At 45.3% G+C, this 18,792-nt stretch overlaps 1 protein-coding gene across 1 annotated transcript in view; it reads right to left on the bottom strand.

The window, feature by feature from the left end:
- Positions 1 to 18,792, bottom strand: part of FRAS1 (Fraser extracellular matrix complex subunit 1) — a 104,029-nt gene that overhangs the window by 23,812 nt on the left and 61,425 nt on the right. Inside the window, exons 21-34 of the mRNA XM_030272170.4 lie at positions 17,586 to 17,732; positions 14,631 to 14,777; positions 13,851 to 13,991; positions 13,620 to 13,760; positions 13,255 to 13,398; positions 12,654 to 12,915; positions 11,322 to 11,406; positions 9,350 to 9,664; positions 6,350 to 6,503; positions 4,420 to 4,598; positions 2,995 to 3,111; positions 1,098 to 1,212; positions 484 to 621; positions 293 to 325 (exon numbers count right to left, since the gene is read on the bottom strand). Of these exons, the coding sequence (XP_030128030.4) occupies positions 293 to 325; positions 484 to 621; positions 1,098 to 1,212; positions 2,995 to 3,111; positions 4,420 to 4,598; positions 6,350 to 6,503; positions 9,350 to 9,664; positions 11,322 to 11,406; positions 12,654 to 12,915; positions 13,255 to 13,398; positions 13,620 to 13,760; positions 13,851 to 13,991; positions 14,631 to 14,777; positions 17,586 to 17,732 (2,118 nt within the window). The remainder of the gene's footprint in view (positions 1 to 292; positions 326 to 483; positions 622 to 1,097; positions 1,213 to 2,994; positions 3,112 to 4,419; positions 4,599 to 6,349; positions 6,504 to 9,349; positions 9,665 to 11,321; positions 11,407 to 12,653; positions 12,916 to 13,254; positions 13,399 to 13,619; positions 13,761 to 13,850; positions 13,992 to 14,630; positions 14,778 to 17,585; positions 17,733 to 18,792) is intronic.

Below are 18,792 nucleotides of genomic sequence, written 5' to 3' on the forward strand. Positions count from 1 at the left end.
CTCCTTGTTCACACTGGGAAGACAACAGGAATAAATCAGGCTTTTAGGACTGATTCCAGGCAGCCACTGGAAAAAGATGCCTCTACCAAGCTGAGGCTCAGCTCCTGTAAAACACTGCTGGGAACCAGACAAATTAATATTCCCCAGGCACGTGCATTTCCTACAGAAATTCCTACTGAGAGCCCACAGGTGTGCCTGCAGCACAACAAAAGCCAAGGAGTAACAGGCAATGGGAAGGGCAAAAGAAGGATAAAAACTGCTCTGGCCAGGGAAGAGCAAGTGGTTGACGTACCTGTGAATCGGAAGCTCACGGACTCCGGGAGACCTGGCAGGACAAACACAAGCATAGAGTGGTCAGGAGAGGGAAGCACGCCTTGATGTGGACTTGGAGGATTTTGGGGAAATCTGAAGTTTCCTCAACAAGGAGGAACACCAGCAGTCCAGCTGGTGTCCCAGCCCTGCGAGGAGCGCTGGGATGCTCACCTGCGAAGGAGAAGGCCATGATCTCCCTGAGGTGAGGAGCGGCGGTCGGCGGACGATAAGCAATCCTGCCATGGTTTATGTCAGCCTGGGTGAAGTACCTGGCTGGGGACAGAGGCCTGTCCTTGTGCTCCACGATTCCTGTGGATGCAGAGACACCAGCATTACCAAGAGGGGTTAATTACTCCATCTGATTCCACAGGTTCATTTGCTTTCCCTGGGTACTTCTTTGTACCACTTCCAGAAGAAGTCGCACGGATGCAACTGCATAGACAATGGGCTCTAGGGACAAGAGAAACTAAACAGAGATTCCTCACTGAGGCATTTCTTCACAGAGCCTCTCACTCGAGAGGTGGGAAGCAGAAAGCCATGGGACACAACGTGCAGTATTATTCAGACAGCAGCAAAAACTGTCTGAGCTCTGCAGCACATTCCTAAAGAAGCCAAAGAAGTGGGGTTAAGGAACAAGGTGTTTAAAAGGTAAAGAAAGAGGCCAAATGGAGTAACAGGTGCCTCCACAGAATGATACTCCGAGGGAAGGAGGAGATGTGCTCAGAAAATGTGGCAATTAATGTAGAAAATGTGGCAATTAATGCAGCAGCAACAGGTTCACTTGCCTTGCCCAGGAAGGAGAGGCACAGTCACGTTGTACAGGATTTTCTCACTGGGAACCTCCGGGTCTACAAAGGAGAGGTGATGGGGCTCAATCACTGTCACACGGTCCTCCAGCACCTCAATAAACACATCAGACCATGAGCATCAAGGCCAGAAACATGGGAAGATTGACCCAAAAATGCATTGAAAGAGAATTTGCTTTGCTCTAGTTAAATGTAAGACAGTCTTGAAATGTAAAGGCCCAGTTCTTAAACCTAAACCTGACCCCCTGTCCCCTGCAGATGCACAACCTCCACACTCACAGGTGGTCGGGTTTCTCCTTTGGCCTACAGCAATTAAAAAGAGAGAATGGAAAACCTAGTTTGATCAAGAACTCCCTGGATGAACACGTGATTCACTGTCTGTGTAGTTTTCTCATATAGTCTGATGTGGCTGGACTGCATTGTCTTTTAAAAGAAAATTACTGAAAATGACTCAGGCCTTTCAATTGGAACATAGAGGAACCAAAGTTTTCTCTTTTATTTTAAACCTGTCTAAAATTGCTCTGATCCTTCCATAACAAGATTATCATGAACCAAAGGCAGGCAGGGCATTAAAGGAATTACAATGCTGCTTGAAGAGACTTAAGTGCCCAAAACCAGCTAATTTCCATGTGTTCATGAACCTTAATCCTGCAGAATTAACAAATTAAACTGCTCAGCTGGGTATGAAAAGCATCCAGCTCATTTCATAATCTTGAACAAAATAGGGAGAGAACAAGCTAAATTAAGGATTTGGGCACTTAAATAGCCTGCTTTGGAACATGAAAGGTTACCAATATGGGGGAAGGAGGTTAGCTAGATTGAAGAAGAACCAATATAGACGTTGTGTCCAGTTTAACAAAAGAGTCATCAACCTTCCCTTGACCTTTCCCAGCAGCACAAGTCCAAGTCAAGACTAGAGGGATGGGAGGGCTCAAAGTATTGTGCTTTCCTCTCAGCTTCAGAAGTCTCATTCTGAAGGAGTCTGAAGATGAATGAACAGAACTCAATCACACTGGGGCAGAGAAGTGCAGTTTTCTGACACAAAGATTTAAGGTTATGTTTCTTCCTCGCTGCCTCCAAGGCCTATTTGTCTCTCCCAAAGGTGGGACTCGCAGGTGGTGAGGTAAAAGGTGTTTTATGGCCCTATTGAATTTTGTGGGGAGTAATTAGCTATAAAACCCAGTGCTGTGTGGCTCTGCCAGACATCTCTCCCATCAATTTTGTCAATAATGACAACAACAAAAAGTCAAGAGCAGGAAGATAAATGGCTCCAAGTAGCAGTCTGACCATGTTTCATTATCACCCAGGAAAGGCTGCCACTATTTTAAACCTTGACAAGGCTCTTGTGCCATGGGCTGCCCACTAATCCCTCTCCCACTGCTTCCTGTGCCTTTCCTGACCCCATGCCTGGTATGCAGAACAGGAGAAGTAGAGGGGACAGCTGGACTTCACCCACACGTGATGGGGACACACAGGGAAGGTTTGCACCACAGTCTGAGAGCCCACAAAACCAACTTGAAACTCCACAACCATCTTTCCAGTCAACGCAGCCAGGGAAGGAACCACCTTGGAGAGACCACTCTCATCCAAATGCTCATTCCTAGAGCTAGAGTTGGGGTCAAGTTTGGTACGGTCTAACCCACAGCTTTTCTCTCTTGCCATTCCTCCTGGCTTCTCAGGAAAGGCTAAAAATTCCATGAAACATTGATTTTGCTTCTCTTTCCCCTTCTCCTTCCAAGTCTGTACATTCATCCCTTTTAATGCTGAGGTTTTCAGCTTTTCATGGGTATTTTCTGCACTCCCCAACCCCAATTACTCTTCTAATCTGTTTTTTTCCCATTCCTACTCCAGCCATCTGTGTGGTGTTATCACTTACAGCCATGTGCAGAGAGGAGCCGAGGGAAAGCTGAGGGGCCTTGGGTGTCTGGGGCAGAACAGCAACATTGAACACGTGTCTTTCCAGGCTGGTTTGTGGACTGGCAGAGCTGGACACCTGGGAAGGAAAGGTCACAGGAATGGGTAAGTGATTTATAGATCAGTTTCAGACTTTCCCTTGGCAGTGGCTCCCTGTGATCCCAATAGCTTCCAAGATGGGCTGCACTTGTGTTTCACAGGCTCATAAATATTGTCAACTCTAGCACCAAAAAATTAAGTCAAGGGTATCTAACTCCTAATTGCAAGCCTGCAGCAAAGACATACAAAGCAAATTATATTAAACTGGCAAAAACTCAGAGTACCAGAGCCATTCGCTAGAGGAGAGCCTGCAAATGCTCCCAGCAATCCTGGGGTGAAGTAAGCACCCAAAGAAATACAGCTCCCTTCTTTGACAGACTCAGTTACTGCTTTATCTTTTAGTAGGGATAGCAGTATGCTCTGGAACTCCACAGAGCACTTTGTGAGCGGGAATGGACATCCTGAAGTTTAATTTTTAGAAAATGCATAAAAATGTAAGTTCTGATGAAAGGAACTATGTCATTTTAGCCATTTGCTGCACCTGCTCCATCCTAAAGCCAAGAAAAACAACATATTGGCCTCAAAATGTCCCAACCCAAAGTTCAAGGCTTGGAGTTGGACAGGGGTGCCGTGGTCTCCTGATGTGACCAGGTATTCCCAGCTCCCTTTCTGAGCTCTCTGTACAATTATTGCAACTGCTCCAAGATACTGAACCCAAACACTCAACTCATGCAAAATGCATAGTCTGTAAGAGGAATGCAGCAATTAAGCCAAAGATTAGCTTGTTCAACACTGACGCTCACAAATTCCTCATTATCACTTATGTTAATTACTTTAGAAATTACCTTAATTGCCTCTGCGGTGCTACAGTAATTGCTTCTGCCATGTAAACCAGATGTAACAAACACTGCATTGCCAGTGTTCACGAAGGCTTACTTAGGGCAGGCTGTGAAACCCTTCCAGCAAACAGCAAGGACCTGTCTGAGGAACTTTATGGCTCTTAAACCTGTGGGGAGTGGGGATTTATTTCAGTTTCCCAGCTGCTGGGGAGTATTTCTACCTTTTGGCCTGTTTGCTAGACGAAGGGCTCTGAAGCCAAAATTAAATTATTAGCTTAGAAACCAAGGGCTCACCTTTTTTGAAAAGGCACTTGGAACGTTTTTCACTTGGTGTAAATCTTATAGGTTTTATGAGAGGGTGGTGTGCTTGCCAGTATGTATTCACACACAAATCTGTGTCATTGCTAAAACTCAGCCTCACAGGACACCTCACAGGACACAAGCGGAGTCACCTCGAAGAGCTGCCACTTGGTATTTCTAGGGAAAGGACACGGAATGACGAGGAATACCTGGAACTGGAAGGAGTCACTCTCCACTTCAGCCCCTGAGTGCCTGTACCACACGATGCCATCACTGATGTCCTGCTGGGTGAAGGAGGAGGTGGGTGAGGCCGCTCTTCCGTCAGGTAAAAGCTGCCAGGAGTCCGCCGGGCCGTCCGCCGGCATCGGGACCAGCAGCACCACTTCCCCTGGGAAAAACAAGGAGCAACTTGGCAGAACACAGGGAGCAAGAGGTGCCCTTGCAGCTAAGGAGCAGCCAAGGCAAATGCCCACCCACTCAGAGCCTTTTTCCATGCAGTGTTAAGTGACAGAAATACCAGCAGAGCTCCCAAAAGCAATCAGCAGACATTGAGACATCCTGGTGACACTGGGATATCTTGTTAATTAATTCCATTAAATGGGTTGATAATTCTGCTGATTGATAATTAATCACTCGGTTATGTGAATCATCCATCAGAAGCGCTCCCATTTCATTTCCCCAAACCACCCTTGAAAAGTTGGAGCAACAAAAAAAGTAATTCAGCAAGATGCAATATCACACTTCCATTTGATCATCAAACTCTGGGCTAAAATTCCTTTATCAGTACCCTAATTACATTCCAGATCTTACAGTTTTGCTCATGGGAGTTCCCCTAAAAATCTAAAAAATCAAATTCTATGTTTTCTATAGATACGAATATCCCTCCCATTAGCCACAGACCAAATTAGGCAGACAAGCACTTCTGGATTCAGGACCAATTTTCCACATTTCTCTCTTTGCTATTTTTACCCTCCCTTTCTGCAAAACAGTATTTTAGATAAAATTTTGGAGATCATTGATTTCTGCTGCTTCTTTCTCACCTGCAGCTACAGACCTGTTTATATTACTGCAGTTAATCACAGCAGCAATAATTATGGTGATACAAACACAGGATTATAAATTTTAGTTAGGGTTAGGCAGCAGGAGACAAGCTCCTTGGGGAAAAATTCCTGTTTTCATGTAAATGCTTATTAAAAACGAGAAGACAGACCTTTATCTGCAGAAAACTAAAGGGGGAATACAAATTAATTACTCCTCTTCTAAACTGCAAAACTCTAATTATCTCTGTTTCCATCAGGTGCTGGCAGCTGTTATGGAAACCAACCTGTCCTCATAGCAAAAGGAAATTAAAAAAGCATGGATGTTGCTAGAGGGAGCCTCTAATTTTGCCAGGTCAGCAAATTAAATGTGGCATCATTTCTTAGAAGTGCAAAATATGTTATTGGAAGACACAGTTTTTGTGAAGAAAGTAGTGATGCTGAGTAAGAAAAGAGCATTTTTCTTGTCTTTCCATATTTCGTTTCCTTCCATGTGACACCTCTTCTTCATCCCATTTTTCTCTATTTAAGCTCAGTCACAAATCCCAGAACCTCCCACACCCCCCCTAACCTGTGCCCAGAGGATCCTCCCTAAGCATGAGGTTGCTGGTGAAAGTCACTGCTCTGAGTGCTGAGCTCAGAGTCTCTCAGAAGGAATTTGGGGACAAGAATTATCTACAGATCCAAACAACATCACCAAATCCCGTTTCGGTTGGCAACCCCTTCCTCTGGAACAAATTAAATCTAAAGTCCCAGAATTTAGGGAATTCTTCAAGGTAAGCTTCTGCTCAGTGGTTTCTAGAGGTAGATACTGCTCTGTGCTCCTCAAGGCAGACATTTACTGTGGAGGATTATCTTTTGGCACTAAGATTCTGCTCTCTGAGGGCTGTAAATACACCAAGATTCCACCACCACTGGAGGAACACGGATGATCAGGAAGGGCAAAAGTGCTTTGTTACTCTGCCTGGCCATTAGAAGTGGAAAAAGGTGAGGCTAGCAGCACTCAGCCAGCCTACCATTCTAAGGAAATATTCCCCCAAATGTGCACATAACACCATGGAAAGGTGTTGCTGTTGGGCAGCAGGACTCCAGGGGGATTTACCATGTCTGGGCTCCTCCTCGGCGATGGTGTAGGTGATGTCAGAGTCCCGGGCACCCGGCAGCTCGGCGTGCAGGATTGTTTTGGAGATCTGCAGCATGCCTCCCTGGGGCACCCACACCAGGGAATTGGTCACCAGCCGGGGGCTCCTGGCACTCTGCAGGCAGGGGGACAGCAGGAAAAGGCTGACTTGCAGTCTGAGTGATTGGAATGGGACTTTCAAGGGCAAAGAAAGGATCAAGGAGAGTATTCTGGAATTTGTTACACATTCCACCCTGGTTGTCTGCTTGAAGAAATTATTGTGGACCCTTCTGCTGTATCCCTCAGACCCCATTCCCAGACTCTAGAACTGACCTTGTCCTCTCATTCCTAATTTCCTGCTGCTGACCCTAAACCTTCCTGACCCAAGTCTTCCTCCATAATTTTGTCCTTTATCACCATCCTCATTCTCTCTGAGCATCCACCCAAGTCTTTAGTTACTCAGTGGGTTTCCTAACCTTCAAACTATTCCTGTGGCTTTTACTTTTAATTTCTTTTTTGTCCAATATTAATTTAAGCTTCCTGTGAAAAATGTATATTATATGGTTGTACGCAGATATTTACTGTATGTATTATGTTATATTGATTAGTTGTGCTGTATTAACATTTTTATAGTATGGTAAATGTAGTTTTGTAGTTAAAATGAAGCTTTAGTAGTTAAAATAGAAACTATGTATGTGGGGGTTTTTTAAAAGGAATGAGATACTCGCTTTGAGATAACAGTCACAGAACACCTAAATCTTCCAGAGAAGAGGAATTGATTGTTTTCTTATCAGAAGAAGCTAATTTCTTCAGGCCTTGCTCAGACTCAAAGATGCCGTGAGGATTAAAAGAAGCAGTTGACATATACAGAGTTTCTTGTTTTAAATAGAATGTATGCATAACCATGAAGTATGTATGAATATGCAACAGTGTATGGTTTTTAAGCGTTATTCCTTTGTTCATAAAACATGTTTTTGGCAGCTTAGTGCTCAAAAACATCTGGATGTCCATAATCCTTTACTTTTTACGGTCTCGTAATTGTCCTAACTCTAAATTTTTATCACTGTAATTATATTACTATTTTATAACAATTTTATTATTAATAAACTTTTAAAAATTCTAAAAGCAAGCGACTGGCATTTTTCACACTTCCTGAAATGTGAATGTCAGCATTGGATTGCAGTAATAGTTTCACTACAGTTCCCTTTTATTTCAGTAACACTACTCTGGCATTCAAGGATTACATCAGCCCCTATTTGGCTCTAATTTGCATTGTTGGACAGGTCACCAAAACCCGTGTGACCTCTTCCATGCCATGCTCGTTCCTATAACCCCAGCTCTGTAAATGTGATTTCTATTCTGGATTTCTGCACATTCACCTTGAAACTGGCTGTGGCTGCAGTTTGCCTTGAACTGTGTGATCAGTCAAAATCCTGATTGCTCCATCTAAGGGATCACCCTCCTCCTCACTTACTACTCCACATAATCAGCCCCCAAACTGCTTAAGTGACTCATTGCTGTGGTCTTCTGGATCTGCCATAGAGACAGGAGAGAGAGCTAAAAAGATGTTTGTGAAAAGGAACCACATTACAGGATGATTTCCTTTTTGGCATGTCTGCTGTGCGCCCACCTAATTTGTACTCCACTTACACTGCGGGTTTGTTATAAACATGGAAACCTTCAGCTCTTAGGTCACTAAATGACTGAATGTTCCTTCACTGGCCACATCAAACCCATCCAGCACGTTTTGATACCATTCCCACATGGCTTTGATGCTGCTTATTAATAAGAACAGACTCATGAAACAGCTCTTTTTGCTTGGTAATCTATTTTAAAAATATTTTTACCTTGTAAAAGTATTTTCAGCTACCTGCTCCCAGGCAGGGCAAGGTCAGCTGCCTTACAAATAAATACCTTGGAGGCCTCCTTTAGCTGGATCTCTAGAAGTCTGGGGTACCCCTAGACTTCTTGTCTTTTTTTTTTTTTTTTTCTGTGCTCCCCCTGGCCTCTCAGAAAAGAAAGGCTTCCATGTCCCTGTTCAGAGTTTAACAGTTCCAGCAAAGGATCTGGATGGGAAAAACAGCCATTAACAACCAAAGGGACTGGAAAAAGCCCTAAAAGCTGCCCTGCTTTCACCTCTGTCACTAGCTTCATTCTGCTCTGTAGCCAAGTGCTGCACAGAGAAATGTGGAATGATAAGGAGAGACAAGAGAGCACAAAACAGGATAATAAAAGAAACTACTCTCAGCAATTCACACTCACTGCATTTACAAGAACCTGCTTAACCAACAGTGGGGAAAAAAAAGGTGTTAGAAAGAATACAGAGCAGTGTCCAGGCATTTTCACAGCCCCTGTGATCCTGTTTTCATCCCCAGACTGCTATGTGAGTCACAGCACTAATTAACATTAATTACTACCGTAGCTTTAGGGGAACCTGCAGGGTCCAAACGGGATCAGTGCCTCCTTGTGCAGAGCTCCAGGGCCACATGGAATGCTTGCAAAGCTCCCTTCAAACTGTCCTGGCCAAGCTGCTGTGAAAGACATCTCACATAGCAGAGAGGGCAAAGGAGGGGCAATGTCATCTCCTCCTATGTCAGCTCCTTCCCAAGGGCTGGAACTCCAAGACCCTGTGTCAGGTCTCTACATAAAAGCCAGCAAACCGTGACCTTCTCTAATGACAGCTCTAATGACAGCTCTACTTTCTGCTACTCTTTCACATTAGTAAGGAATGAAGATATCTTCAGATTTTTCTCCTTCTGCTTTATTACAGTTTATTACCTTTTATCAAATAACTATGGACTTTGAATCATCGAAGCTGCACAACTGGAGCGGTTGCAAACCAAAAATTCGGGTGACCTCCAAAACCCAATCAATCCACTACTTCCCCTGGCTGGTTACTCAGGATTAGTGACACCTCAGGGAAAGAGCAGCACTTCTCCAGACTCTCATCGTGCCTGCCCGGGTTTATGTGCCAGCACATACCTCGGGAGCAATCCTGATGTGGAGCAGGATGTTCTGGAAGTGGTACCCGTCGCTCACTTGCAGAAGAGCCGTGTCCTGCCGGCTGTCGGAGCCGTCGTGGGCGTAGCGCAGCCGCCCACCCGCGAGGTCACCCAGGCGGAAGGTGGCAGGGTCCCCAGGGGGCCCGAGCAGCTTCCCGTGCCGTGGGGGCTCCAAGGCCATCAGCACCACGTCCTCAGGGTTGTCACTGTCCCCCACGCCGAGCACCAGCTCCGATATCGTCCCGGTTCCCCCCCTGCCGACGAGGAGGGGCTCGTTCCTGAACACGTAGGGCGCCTGGAACACAAAAGCGGCTCTGAGGTGTCTGCTGAGCCTGGGAGATTGGATCATGATCAGAGGCTGGAATTAAAGGTTTGGGGATAAGGACATCAGCTCACTTCATCCCTGGAAATCTCCTATTTCTTAGTAGCAGAGACTCACTCTCCACACCTTTTCCCCCGATGGGCAGATCTAATAATATTTAGCATTTAAACTAAATTAGTCCCATCAAAAAAATATCACATTAGGCTTAGGAAAGGCAAAAACTTGGGACATTTATATAGCAAGCATCAGACTCTAGCTGATCCTTATGAGCCTTCTGAGATGACAGCAAAACTGGGTGTCTTCATCATCAGTATTTATTTCATTTCTAACTTATACCAAAAACCTGCTAGAGGCCATATTTCTGCTGGTTTAAATTATTTCTCCAGTTCTTTGTCATCAAAAAAAGTTTCAATCTGCAGTCTCTATTGATCCCAATAAACATCATTTGCCATGGGTAATGCACTGCCTCAGGAGGGAGGCGTTCCCACAGAGACAAAGTCAAAGCCCTGGGAACATCCATCAGAGAGCTACCTCACCCGTCCACAACTTCCCAGGGTTATTAGGGATCAACAGCCAGAATTCCTATCATTAAACCTCACTTATGCATTCTGGGGCAGTGACTGCAGCTCTTACTTAGGTGAACGTCCTACTGAGGCAAACAAGAGATTAGGCTGAGCCAAGATCTCAGCACCAGCCAGAATCAATATACACACGGCAGGATCAAAACCCACAGTTTGTCTTATTCTAAAGGACAAACTAGAGCACTTCTAGTTTCCAGAAGTTAGGGGAGTGACTAATATGGAATATAAATTACTCATGGGGAGGGTGGAGGCTGAGCCAGACTTGTAGGCAGGAAGGAGCCAGCACTAGAAGAGTTCTGTCAAGTCATTTGGTGCCCCTCTTGAGGATGTAAATGGGCCTTATGAGAAGCAGATTCTCTTTCGCACTTCAGGGCCTCTATTTGTAAGGATATGCCAAGTAGTCACAACTTCTGATCGAGCTTTCCTCATTGGAAAAAACTCAGTGCAAGCTGCAAAGCCTCCCTGGAAACCTGGAACCTGTTCAGGTGCCTGCACCCTTCCATGGGGTGAGACCCATATATTGTGCCACAGACTTTAAATAACAATAATACAGGAGACACAGACACTTGGCAGTACCATCACCTTGCCCAGAAGTGGTGAGAAGTTTAAGAGACACACTTGAAATAGCTTATGCTGCTTTAATTCCCAGCTGTCCCAGAACAGAGCATTGAACCTGAGTGTCAAAGCTCTCCTGCCGTCAGGATCAATCCTGGCCCAATTGGCCTGCAGCAAGAGGCTGAACTGGAGCATCAGCAGATCCAAAGGATAATCAGAGCAGTAGGGATTCCTCAGCCCTCACTGATAATTGCTCTATGATTGCACAGCTGCAACTCCCTACACATGCAAAATGACACAGGCCAACCTCTCCAGTCAATTCCCCAAGTCCCCTTCCTCCATGTGACTCCTGGCAGCTGCCCCTAAGGGAGAGTTGAGCCCAATTTGCCTGATCTGAACCCCTGCTCAAGTTCTGCCCAGCTCCTCTTTTATCCCTGCAAGAAGCCAGGGCTTCAAATGGTACCAAATTTGGGGCTGTTTCCAGGCTTTTTTACCTGTGTTGAGAAGGCTTGAATGTTGATCACCTCAAGGTGGGAGAATGACTGTTGGTCACTGACCTTCAAGGAAAACTGTCCTTTCCTAAATAGGTCCCCAAAAAGCAAAAATAGAGGATAATATAAATTAATGAAGTACTCTTCCAGGACTCAGTAATGATAAGCACATTATGTATTCAGCAAAAATGACTGGCTCAGTGACAGAAGCTTTAGCTTAAGATTTTTTCAATTATGTTTTTATAGTATTTTTCCTGAAGATTCACAACAGTCACAACAGGCAATAAAACACCTTTAGCTGTGTGATAATATACCCTCATCTCCCTTTGAGTAACGTTATCCACATTGGATGGCATCCCCAGGATAAAGTGCCAATTCTAAATGCCAGTCACTTGCTGCTAAAGAAAAGCCTCACTTTATCTGGCTTCAGGACTTGCCAGGAATTTTCCTTCCCATTTACTTTTCAGTCATGCCACCCAAACACCTTGAAGTTTAAAGTAACAGTATAAATAATAAATAGAGTAATAATTTTTTTAGTAATAAAGCAGCTTTGGTTTTTTTAAGACAAGATGCTGACATTTCATGGTGGCTACCAGGCAGACTTAAAAAAAAAAAAAAAAAAAAAGTAGGATACAGAAACATATGCCTGAAGTCTGGTGAACACCAGCTAACACTTGGCATCAGGACACTCTGAAAGTCTTCTTCAGATCTGATTTAGATGGAAGATCTCCCTGATTTATACAGCCAGAAATTTAGAACAGTTCCACCCACGTCACTCTGGTGCCAAGGCTTTATGGTGATGCAAATCAAGTGTGAAATTTGGCAGAGTGGCTGGCTTATTGCCTGGCTGCAGGAAAAATCTCCTTCCCTGCAACATCCTTTGCAATGTGAGCTTTGCCAGCTACTAATCACCATTAATTATTCCAGGGTACTAACAGAGCTCACACTGGAGGCAAACAAGGAATGGCTGAAGGCAAACTACGCCAGAGAGCACAGCAGTGACATCACTTGAGCATCTTCCTAACAATATCAAGAAACTGTAGTAACAATTAGACTAATATGCCAGTTTTAACTCTCAGATGAGTATCCTGAGGATGGTACAGATTCCTGCACCCCAAAAGCACAGAAAGTTTGGAGTCACAGTGACCTGAGAAGTTTTGCAGCACCAGTTATGCTATGGTACAGCGTAAGTACGCTGGAAGTTGATTTAGCAGCGGTGGGAAGTGTGCCTCCCTGTAGGAAAGCTCCCAAAAAAGAAGGAAATACCCATTCTCAAGATACAGCGACTTTTTTTGTGAGGCGAGAGCTCAGGCAAGAAGCTTCCCCCGAAGTCACCTGGGCTGGTCTCTGCTGTGCACGAAGCGGACCCTCCTGCCCCGCAGGTCCCTGCAGCTGAAGCGCTGGCCGCGGCTCAGCGGCACCTCCTGCCCGCCCCGCAGCAGCACCAGCCGGCCGGTGGAGGGAATGCTGTCCACCTGGAACAGCGGCTGCCCCGAGGCACCATCACAGCCCAGCAAGGCCAGCTCCAGGGGCTGCACCCCGCCGATGCCCACCCTGAGGGTGCTGCTCACTCGGGAGCTCCAGGGATGCCTGCTGGCTGAAGGGAAAGAAGGGAGAAGTGTCACTGCAGGAACCACCAAGGACTGTGCTGGCATCGTGCCTGCCAGCACTATTTTTTGGGTGCCCTGTTCATTCCTGACCCAGGTGAACTGCAATCCATCCCAATCCCCACCACAACTTGGGCAAATCACTTCCCACCTTGATTTCCCAGTCACAGAACTGAAAGCCAACTGCAGACAGACTAGTAAATCTTTATTTAGAATAAAGAATGGGTAAGTAACCACTGAACTTGATTCAGGAAGTGATTTCCCCCAAGACATTTTGTCACTGGCTTGACACTGATGATAAATGGTGCAGTCTCTTGAGAGACACTCACCTTCTTCACACTCTCTGGTCTGTGGATTGCCATAGAAACCCTGGCCACAGGCAGAAACACAGATCTTATTCTTCAGAAACGTGGTTCTGTCACAGAGGTGGCACAGGCTGCCACTGTCACACTCCAGGCATCCAGGAGGACAAGCTGCATCGGACAGAAAGCAAAACCCCACTGAGACACTGCAACACCAGCAAAGCCACTGGCACACAGAGCTGTCCCCAGGCTCAGAGCAAGAACACCACTATGTGTGCCTTACCTACCTGACAAAAAGAGTCAAGACAGTGGGCAAAGAGTTAGGAGAAAAGTTGGCAAGCGGTTCCTTCCTCATTTGCCCACCGTGCCTGCACCAAGCTCGCCGTGCTCACCTGTGCACTCACGCTGTGCCTCGTCTGTGTAATATCTCTGCCCACATTTGGGAACACAAACACCGCCCAGGAGGAAGAACGGGGCTGGGCAAAGGCTGCACTTGTCTGCTTGGTGGCACCGAAGGCAGGGCTGATCACACCCTGAAGAGACACAGGCAAAGAGCTCAGCCTGACAGCTCTTGGGAGACAAGCAGGGAAACACGCTGGAAGCAATGCTCCATGAAAACTCACTCTGGCACGTGTCTGATTCCTGGTAGAAAGCTGGAGGGCATTCTTCCACACAAGCTCCTTCGTGGAGAAAGTGGCCTTCCGTGCACTGCAGGCAGTCAGTCCTCTGGGGACCTTTGCAGGTGTTACAGCTCCAGTCACACTCTGGAAGAAAACAAAAATCAGTTCAGGGCAGCCCTTTCTGGGGAGCTCACCCTGCACAAGGGTTTAGCACTTGGGGTCTACAAGCTGTGGGAGAACATCACTTATTTCCATCTCTGCTGGGGAGCTCTGGAAATCTTTCAAGTCACGTGTCTTTTAAATCACTCCAAACTGCTGTTTCTGCAGCCAGACGGTGATGCAGGATTTAGTAAGACAGAGAGAGACACAGGTAAGTACGGGAGGCCAGATAAGCCCCCGAAAAGAGACTTAGCCTGGCAAGCTCACTCGTTATCAGCTGACCCGTGACTAAATGAATTGCCGGACCTGACCCCTGAAAACTTTGCTGGCTCAGTTACAAAATCATTTACAAGAGAGCGATTTGCAATAATCTTGTTCCGCCAAAAGGTTCAAGTATGTGACAGCAGGCTGCCCAAAAAGCAAAAAAAAACTTGCAGAAACCTTGCAAGCAACCTGTCACTGAACAACTTCCCCCTTCCTGTACCCTTTTTAAAGCAGGCCACCTGCACAGCTCCCGCTGCCATCTAACAGATTCTTAGCCAAGGCACTTGCATTTATTCCTTTTTCTCTCTCCTTTTTTTTTTTTTTTTTCCTTTTTCTTGAAACCAGCAAGGCATTTTTCACCTCTGCAAGTCTTGGTGGAAAAATCCAGGTAGTACTGCTGAGCACAGCTCTCGTTCTGGCACTCCCCGAAGAGCAGCACCTTGGTTGCATCTCTGCACGACGTGCAGCCGGCAGCCGAGTCACAGCTCCGGCACTGCCTGCTGCAAGCTGTGGGAAGACAAGGAAAACCAGTGTCATTCCTGATGCTGTTACCCTGCAGCCTTGCTACTCCTCTAGTCCTCTGTGGAGACCTCAGGATTCTTGCTTGTTTTGTTCCTTTTCACATTCTCCAAAGGATAAAGAGCCTCATACCATTTGGAATAAATAGGCTGGAATGTCCCTTTACGCTGCTTTTTACTTTCCTCTGGACAGGTCAGGGTAAAACATTGACCCTGAATCCAAATCTCCAGCTAAGAGCTTTCCCTGTCTCTGTTTTTTTTTTTAATTTCCTTTGTGCAGCCTGCATTTCATACAACTCTCTACCCAGAAACACAGAAATTTGGAGAGCAGAGTAGACTGCTGCAATCCTTGGTGGGACCAAAGGCCCATTTAATTTCACTTAACGTTTCTACCTCTTTATCTGCGCACAGTGTGAAATTCTGGAGCTGCAGGGAGCAATAAAGGTGCCAGGAAAAATATAATTCAAGGATGTACTGAATCTAGGATCAAAGTCCAGAGGTTCAGAATATTTCAACTCACCTCTTTGATGTCCAGGAACTAAACTTCGCAGGAGGCTGTACTAACAGTTTGGGTGATAAATACTGACATGTTAATTCAAAACACAATTTTTTAGCCAAAAAACCTCCAAAGTAAATGTGAAAGTACCCATGTTGCTCAGTGTTTTTCAAAACAGTTCCTCGTTTTAGCTCTTTTAAAAAATGTCACAGGTCTGCATTTTATTGATGTACAAATGATTTCTAGCAAAATGTGTACCTAAAGAATCAAGTAGCTGGCTTTTAGGTGCTCTGGTGCAACTCTGATTATTCTTCACTTAAGACCACTACATGAAAAAATTACTTTTTTCAAGTGCTCCAAAGAACTAACTATTAAATATACAGTAAAACATTCTACATGGGGTCTAAATCCAGGGAAATCAGGCTACCCATGGAGGCATGCCAGAAGAGCTAGCAAAAACTGTATCTGGAAGCAAAACTGTCTGCTTGTTTTATCAGCACGACTCTCTATCTGCATTTTTAAGCCCGTGAAGGACTCGTTAAGCTTCTCACTGTTCCTGGGCCAGGATGTCATTGAGTTTAAAAATATCTCCTAGGGCCCATACGTGCACTCAGCATCTCTCTGAACCTCATTCCAACCCCAAGTTCCTCAAAAGTGCAAAGAGACTAAAATAAATGTTGAAGAGAGACCAGATTTTCTCAGCCTAGCAGCCAACCTCCGATTAAACAATCTTCATTCCCTCCAAGTGGCAGTTTCCCAGCAGCCTGGGACAATTTGTATCTCCCTGGCTTATCAGCAGCACTTGAAAAGGCACAAGTGACACTTGGAATGACAAAAATCCAACACACTTGGCCTTGAGCCCCCTGCTCCAAGGATTACAAACACTTCTTAAAAAGCCATTTGCAATAAGGAGATTAGAGTAGCTGAATTGGCTTGCAAAAAAACCCAACTATTTGCAGTTGAGCCCCTGAACCAATTTCAGGAAGGGTGCAGGCCTCAGGAACATTGCCAGTCTACCTTGATACACTGAGGCAGGAGCTATCAACAGGAAAGCTTTCATTAGAAAGGGGCATGTTAATTAGGAAGGGAGATATGCTGGTGCAGCGAGCAAGAAGAGAATCCCTACTGCAGGAGAAAACTGAGTATTTTGTTGAGCTTGTAGGAAACCAGCCAGAACTTTTTTTTTAAATTCCTATTTTTTATTACTTTCTTTTTATTAGTAGTATTATTGAATGCCCTTTCTTTATTGCACAAGAGAAGAATAGTACAAGTCCTTCCAGCTATTTCCTTGAACTTATGTAAGGTGTCTGCATTTCTGCTGATCAGATGGAAATAATAGTTTCAGGAGAACCATCTATTTCAACAAAAGGCAGGTAAAGCTGACAACCACTTCAGTTTTCTCCTACAGGACCTCATCAGTGACAAAATTTGGTCTAGGTAGGATGACACTGATACCTGGACTCAGTGCAACAGAGATGTTTTATCATTACTTGGGAGAATTTAAATCAGGGTAATGCAGGACTTCACTAATCTGAGTGTTCAGGTTCACAGTGACCAAACTGCTTCAGCATTCACTCATTTTTAGGTGGGTGTATTATAGAGGGACAATTCAAGCAGGGCTTTTTCCAGTTTTTTTGTATCTTTGGGCTATACCATTTGGATTTTGGAACATTAAGCCAAATAATTTTTGAGAGGAATTACCCTGGGCCAGAGTGAACACAAAATAATAAAGGAAAAGGGAGGCCCTGAGAGATTCACAAAGGATAGCAAGAGTAGGCCTAATACCAGATCAATTCCACCAGATCATTAGGATCAACTCAGGTCTGTGTCTACCAAGCTGTACCTTGTTCTCCTGGGGTTTCACATGAGGAGAAATGGACATAAACGCTACAGTGCAGCTGCCAGGTATGTTTCCTGGCATGTACTGGCAGGTAGTGCAGTGGGGAGGGGGTTTGCCTTAGTAAGGACTGATTAAAACCGGTCTCAACTTGCCAAGTTTTCATTAAGTCCAGAATCCATCACAGGGAAACCTACACAAATGCTCCTGCAGATTTTTACAGCAGGACACAAAGCCTCTTGTCTTTTGAGGTCAATAACAAAACTGCAACTGTTTTGAAATTTCAACCCTGCTGTAGGCTCTTCTCCTGAGGCAGCTCATCACCTCTGTCAACTCACATCACGTTTTTAGGCATTTGAAACATTTCTTTTCCAGACAACAGCCACAGTGAGCAAAGGAACAAGAAAAGACAGGTTGGTAACAGCACTGTGGAAAGGAGAGCAGGCTGGGGGAGAAGCACTCACGTCTGCAGGTGTGCCTGTCATCCCTGTAGTATCCCAGGGAGCAGAGCGGAGCACACGCGCCCGTGTGGGACAGAACCAGGCCGGCCTTGCAGGAGGAGCAGGACAAGGGACCCTCGCCAGTGCAGCTCTTACAGGAAGGGTGGCACCCTGCAGGGACAGCAAAAAAACAGGGCTTCTGTTCAAGGAAAAGCAGGTCTCAGGGCAAGTTTCACAGGCTTCAGCAGAAGCACTCTCAGAGACTGAGAGCAGGGATGCCGAGCACCAAAAGTTCCTGCTAAGTCTAAGCCCTCAGTGCCTCCCACCCAAGAAAGGATCCCCTCCTTTCTTTCTCTTTTTATTTACCCTCTTCTCTTCAGCCTTCCCTTCTCAAGAAAAACCTTTGCATGATGTAGCCAGGACCTGTCTAACAGAGAAGAGTAAAAAAAGGGCCTGCACATACATCCTTCTCATGCTTTCTCACAGCTAGCTTCAGGTTAGATCCTCTTTGTCTATGCAGGAACCATGTAGTGCTTTTCTAACAGCTCCACACTTCCCTGAAGATTCACACCCATCCCTTCATCAGGAATTGCACTGATGGAGACCAGACTATCTCCATGCACCCTCTCCCTCATTTCAGGCTCATTTCCTAGTCTGACCGAAGAGATTTAAAATATCACAGGGGCTGAGGCCAATGTACCCTATTACTTTCTCCAGAGAGGTTACACACAAAATGATTAGTCTGTTTTACTTCTTGACAGGCCTTTACCTAAAGATTGATGCCATCATTACACCTATCATGATAGGTGGAAAATTAATCATGAGGGAGAGTGGGCAAAGGACTCAGAAGCAACCACACTGAGCTGTGTTGGGGATCTTAAAAGGCAGAACAAAATGTCCAAGAGGCTTTGACATAGTCTGAAAAATACACTACTCCTTTTAAGTCAAACCTTTAAACCAAAGGGAAGAAATGTTATCCCTAGGCTTTTATTTCTAGGAAGGCAAAACCTCTCTCTCTCTCTCAAGAGCCTTTCCAATCAAGTGACACAGAGTATGTTTCATAGTTCTGAGATCTCATTTGTCAAAAACAGGTAAACAAACACACAGCTCCCAGAATGGTGAAGAGAAGCTTTGAAATATTACCCACCCTAAACTGGATTAGGAAATGCCACTTCCTGCAAAAGGAGCATCTACATTGTGCTGAATTTCTGGTCTTGGTTCCTTTCTCTAA

Source organism: Taeniopygia guttata, chromosome 4, assembly GCF_048771995.1.
Source record: "Taeniopygia guttata chromosome 4, bTaeGut7.mat, whole genome shotgun sequence".
In the NCBI taxonomy this organism is placed as follows: Eukaryota; Metazoa; Chordata; class Aves; order Passeriformes; family Estrildidae; genus Taeniopygia; species Taeniopygia guttata.